Source organism: Neltuma alba, unplaced genomic scaffold (assembly GCF_004799145.2).
Source record: "Neltuma alba isolate B1F8T4 unplaced genomic scaffold, ASM479914v2 tig00011416_pilon, whole genome shotgun sequence".
NCBI lineage: Eukaryota > Viridiplantae > Streptophyta > Magnoliopsida > Fabales > Fabaceae > Neltuma > Neltuma alba.
The window spans coordinates 169,164-175,167 of NW_021636100.1; the positions used below are offsets into that span (position 1 = coordinate 169,164).

Genomic DNA, 6,004 nt, shown 5'->3' on the forward strand with positions numbered 1-6,004 from the left:
TTGAAAGGTAATGAAACCTATTCATGTGAATTGAAAGTAAATATATGATTAGTGCAATAATTAATCTTAAGTTTCATTTCTCTCTGTGTAGGTTTCTCTATACATTGAAACAAAAGGTGAAAAACAAAGCTCGGGTTGAAGCATCTATATGTGAAGCTTATATAATTGAGGAGACTGCAATATTTTGCTCACATTACTTTGAGCCAGGTATTCCCCCAAGAATAGCAAGACCTATAAGAAATGATGATGGTGGAGAATCAGATTTGCCAACAATTTCCATATTTAACTATCCTGGAAGACCGTTTGGGGAATGTAAAAGCCGTTGGTTGGATGATGAAGAAGCAAATGTTGCGACAAGATATGTTCTAATGAATTGTGATGAGGTGCAACCTTATTTAAAGTAAGTGTTACTACAATATGATTGATTAGAGCTCACACCAAATATACCTATGATTAATGTATTATTTTCTATGCAGTCTCTTTGTACAAATATTAAAGGAAGAGAAGCCCCAAGCTACAGACAATGAGATAGAAACTCAAATCAATGAACAATTTCCATTTTGGTTTAAAGACCATGTAAGTAACAATTTTTTTACATAATACCTAAAATAAACCTTTTGACAAATACTAATTGATGATGTCATGCAGGTTCAAAATCTTGCCAATAACATTATGGATCCATTTTTACATGACATTTCTTGGGGCCCAAAGAGGAAAGTAAAGACATGGTCTATGTACTTTGTCAATGGGTATAAGTTTCATACTAGTTCATGGGCTCTTCGAAAATCAACCAATAATAGTGGTGTATGTATTAAGGGAGCTGACTATGTACAATCAGAACATGACTTTTATGGCATTCTACAAGAAATTGTGGAGATTGAATATATGGGTCTTCCTACGAAGAGATTAGTGTTGTTTAAATGTGAGTGGTTTGATCCAACACCTAATCGTGGTATGAGGGTTCATGAACAATATGGGATTGTTGAAGTTCACGAACGACGGAGGTACAACAAGTATGATCCATTCATTTTTGCTCAACAAGCAATGCAAGTGTACTACACATATTATCCTTGTTGTCCAAAAAAGTCAAATTGGTTAGCTGTTATTAACATTAAGGCTCGTAGCATAATTGACACTCCTGCATCTGAAATAAACATGGGGGCATTTCAATCAGATAGATTAGAAGTCATATTGCCAGTAATTGTTAATGATGATGAATTGAACAATGAAAGAGAGTTTGAAATTCATTATGAAGAAGTAGATATGCCAATGGATAATATGATTTATGAAGATCAGGAAGGTGGAGATGAAGAAGATGATGAAGAAGATGATGATGCAGTTGAAGAACATGAAGCAGAACTTGAAGATGATGAAGATACAGAAAATAGTGAGGAAGATTTTTATATAGATGAGGATGAGGATGAGGATGCATAAACCACGGTTATGATATTTCATTTTTATTTAGTATTGAGTTTGATTCATTCATTGCTTGCATTTGGCTTTTATAGATTTAGTTTTATTTACATTCAATTTTGTGATGATTTGTCCATTGGTTGTAGTTTTTATTTACTTTGTAATGATTTAGTTTTTATTCATTTATTAACTGTTAATTTATTTTGTTGAGTGTACAGATGGCTAGTCGTCGCCCAAAGCGTGGTAGAGAGCAATTGAGTAGTCCATTATCTGCACAATTGCCTCGAGACTATCAAAATCTTTCTCTTCCTCATATGGCAGCAACATCTCCTATTATGGCAGAAACATCCACTAGACTTCCAGATGTCCCTTTACCACCTAGACCCTCATTATCGCCTACATCTCCTCAAATGCCATCACCTGGAACAGAATACTCTCAACCTCATAATCCACAGGATGCTCCTAGTAGGTTGACACCATGGGGTCGTGATGCCTCGGATGGTAAGACATGGATATATCCTGAAAAAAAAACGTAAGTCTTGAAATTTACATTATTTGATATCTTCATTTAATGGCTTAAAGTTATTTTTCATTTATAATAATTTTTTTAAAATGATTATTAGGTTTAATCCTTCTGTTGCTACTGTGCGAAATATTCTTCCTGTAATTCAAGCGAAATTTGACCATCCATGTTATTGTTGGAAAGCGACACCTCTTTCATATAAGCAATTGTGGTTTGCTAAATGGGCGGTATATCTTATCTCTATTGTGTCTTTATTTTTTTCTCATTATGATATGGTATGATTTCTTCTTTTTGCTTCTCCTTTATGTAGAAAAATTACAAGTGGCTGCCACAACATGAAGAAGATATTAAAAGAAATTGGAATGCAAAGTGTGCTGAAATCTTAAGAAATACAATGCATAATGTCAGGAATGACTTGTTTAAAAAAAATGCGAGGCTTGGTTGGATTCTAGAAAGTGTGATGGATGATTTAGAGAAGATATGGACATCAGAGGATTACAAGGCCAAGTCTGAGATAGCTAAAGCCAATCGAGCTTCTTCCACAGGAGGAACTCAACACAAAGCAGGCAGTTATTCCTATTAGTGAGCATAAGAGGAGGATGGTAATGATTTATCTTCAAATGCAATCATTATTTATAATGCATTACATGATACATCATCATTATAATGAGAAACCCTTCAATTTTTTAGCCAAACTGCAGGCTTTGGAGCTGGGAAGAAACCCTACAATGTTTGAATTGTTTAAGAAGACACATTACAATGAGAAAACTAAACAATTTGTGGATCAGAGGTCGGCTTCAGTTTATGTAAGTGACAATTTTCTAGTATGTTTTTCATATTGGATCACTATGATTATGCTGGCGACTGGAGGCTTAATTGATTGGAGTGTGAGTCTTCATTTAATATAATTTTCATATTTGATTACTAGAATTGTGCTGACGGCCGGAGGCCTGGCTAGTTGTAGTGTGAGTCTTTGTTTAATATGCTTGTCATATTGGGTTACTGAAATGGAATTGTGCTGACGGCCGGAGGCCTGACTAGTTGTAGTGTGAGTCTTTGTTTAATATGCTTGTCATATTGAGTTACTGAAATGGAATTGTGCTGATGGCCGGGGACCTAACTAGTTATAGTGTGAGTCTTTTTAAATATGTTTTTTTTTTGTGACAAATCTTGTTGTGAAGTTGAAACACCAAAATAATTTGGATAATTAGGTGATTGAACATGACATTGTTGATTGATGTTTTTCATTAACTAATTTGATTGAAAATAAGTCATTACTGATTGAAAAGTTATCATTGAAAAATGTTCAAAATCTTAAAACTATTCTTATCACATTTCAAAAGAGTTGGTCATTTGTTACTTTTAATATCCAATTCTTGTTGAAGTTGGTTGGAAGCTAACGTGGAAGCATAGAGTTTATTTGTCATAGGACTGAGCAATTAGATCAAAATATATTGGGGGATGATTTGAATGGTGTCATAATTCTGAAATTTAATTTTGAACCGTGGTTGAGTTAATTGTATACATGAGAATAAACATCTTAGTAATCTCATGTCACTAATGGTATGAAAACTTTCTTATAATTGGAAGCACTGCAAAAGATTGAAGCCTAGTAAGTGGGAGGTTGTAATTTCGATTGTGCTTATGATATCGTATAATTTGTGTTGGTCCTTCTAATTAAATAAAATTAGTAGAATAGAAGGCAGGCTCCTACAAGTGATGCTGTTGAATTGAATCTGCGCTAATTTTTAGACACAGCTCCGAGTTATGGGAAACAAAAATGGGCGATAAGCCACTCAATTCAGACCAGTCCCGTTTGGCGTTCTGCAGTATAAGCATTTAAGTGTCCATTGTAGTATCACTCATCATGCAATTTATTCTTCTGGTTCTCTTTATAAAATAAAGAAGAAGAAAAATGCTTTTTTATCCCATTTATAAATTACATCATTAAATATTGTTGTAATACTTGTTATAAATACTTGTTATAATGTACTATTTCACTCTTTGTTGGTATGATGTGTATTATTATTTTTCTTGGAAAAAATAGATATTAAAAAGGGATAAAATTAAAATTTTGTTAATTAAGAACAATTAAAAGAATTAAGATTTTTTTAATTCTGATAAAACATACAAAACATACAGAAATTAACTTTCAAATAACATCAAAGAAATAGCTAAGCTAAGCTGATCTTTTTAAACCGGTTTTATGTTATGAGATTTAAGAAATATAACTGGTTGGTAATTTTGTTTGTTTCTCTTTCATCCTTATAAATTTTCCAATGAGTCATTAAGTTAAGCTAAGTATGTTGTGTGGTTGAGATAGAACCAGTGGATGGACTTTATCCTTTGACATATATGTATGTATTATCTCTTTGACTAAATGTGTTGGATTCAATTGTGTGTTGAATTTTCAAAAACCAATTTTGAAGTTTATGTTCCTTCATATATAATGTTTTGATTTATTTTAATGTTTTGGGTGAATTATTTTTTCTCAGCATGAGATGATAGATTTCCATAAAATTGCGATAATTGGTTTTGCTATCTAATTATTCTATAATTATTTGGTTTATATACTTTTATGCATTATTCAAACTTTGTCAAATAACACTGCTTTATTATAGGATGATTATATGAGGCGGAAGGCATCCATGAATTCTGATGCAACTTCTCAAAGTGTGCAATCAAATGATCTTGAAGACATTAATATATGGTTTGAGGTTACTGGTGGTAAAAATAAGAAGGGCCGCTTCTATGGGTTAGGATCTGAGGGTAAAGACATTGGCTCTTCCTCTCATGTGTCTTCTTCTTCTATCAACAACACAGGACTCCATCCAGAATTTGAGTCCGAATTGCAAAATAGGGTGCAAGAGCTTAGGCAACAAAATCAAGAGATTATGCAACAGAATCGGGAGATTCGCCAAGAGAATCAAGAGATTCGCCAGGAGAATCAAAATCTTAAAGATACAATCTTCTCCAGGCTCAAGGAACTTGAGAACAAAATATCCGGGCCATCTGACCAAGATAGTGCAGGAAATGACTGTTGAGACATTAGTTGTGTCTATTTATATTTATAGAACAGACTTCTGATATTTCTTTTTTATTCAGTTGTTATGTTTTTAAATTTTAGACAATTTATTGTACTTCATATTATCTTTAATTCATGTTGGTTTTTATAAAAAAATTTGATTTGATTAAAATTTAAAAATTTATTCCTGTCCCTATAAATTATTTTTAGAAAAAGCTACCAAAAACAATTTTTTGACGAAAAGAAAACGTTGGCAAAAAAAAAAATTTGACGGATTTGCGACGGAAATTCCGTCGCAAATCTGTAGTACACTTGATAGATTTGCGACGGAATTTCCGTCGCAAATCCGTGGTACATGACAGATTTGCGACGGAAAATTCCGTTGCAAATCTATAAAATTTCTGACGCAAAGTAGCGACGGAATATTTCGTCGCAAATCCGTCGCAAAGTTTGCGACGGAATTTCCGTCGCAAATTCGTCGGAAAGTTTGCGATGGAAATTCCGTCGCAAATCCGTCACAGAGTTGGAATGCACTATCCCGATATTGCGACAAAATATCATATTTTACAACGGAATTTTCCGTCGCTAATCAGCGACGGAATTTTCCGTGGCTAAATTTGCGACGGAATCTCATAATCCGTCACAAATTAATTAGCGACGAAGTAAGTTTAGCGACGAAATTATTCCGTCGCAAATTCCGTCGCTAATTGGTTTGCGACGGAATTCCGTCGCTGATTTCCGTCACAAAACGTTTTAGCGACGGATTTCCGTCGCTAAATTCCGTCGCTAATTGTCTGTTTTTTGTAGTGTTATAAAAAACTCTATTAGTTATGTTTAGTATCTTTGGATGTTGAACAAGTATTTTAGGTTATTAAATTGAGTTTAGAAACTTTAAACGAAGTGGAGCTAGTGTCGATATGACATAGTCCTTAAAATAGTAACTAGCATATATTTTTGATCAAGATGACCGATTACTAAGCAAAGTAACTGTATGGGTTGAGATAAGGAAGGAAACTCTCCAAAGAGAATAGTTTAAATAAGAA

At 33.5% G+C, this 6,004-nt stretch overlaps 1 protein-coding gene across 1 annotated transcript; it reads left to right on the top strand.

The window, feature by feature from the left end:
• The first annotated feature begins 1,631 nt into the window (after positions 1 to 1,631).
• On the top strand, positions 1,632 to 4,980 carry LOC114713091 (uncharacterized). The gene is made up of 5 exons (XM_028897677.1): positions 1,632 to 1,945; positions 2,037 to 2,163; positions 2,247 to 2,502; positions 2,627 to 2,742; positions 4,558 to 4,980. Exons 1-5 carry the CDS (start codon positions 1,632 to 1,634, stop codon positions 4,978 to 4,980), a joined length of 1,236 nt encoding a protein of 411 aa, XP_028753510.1.
• Positions 4,981 to 6,004: the final 1,024 nt, after the last annotated feature.

Coding starts and splice junctions, on each gene's coding strand:
- LOC114713091 (XM_028897677.1), top strand. CDS start 1,632: ATGGCTAGTCGTCGCCCAAAGCGTGGTAGAGAGCAATTGAGTAGTCCA. Junction 2,164..2,246: donor TGTGGTTTGCTAAATGGGCG/GTATATCTTATC, acceptor TCCTTTATGTAG/AAAAATTACAAGTGGCTGCC. Junction 2,503..2,626: donor AGGAACTCAACACAAAGCAG/GCAGTTATTCCT, acceptor TCAATTTTTTAG/CCAAACTGCAGGCTTTGGAG.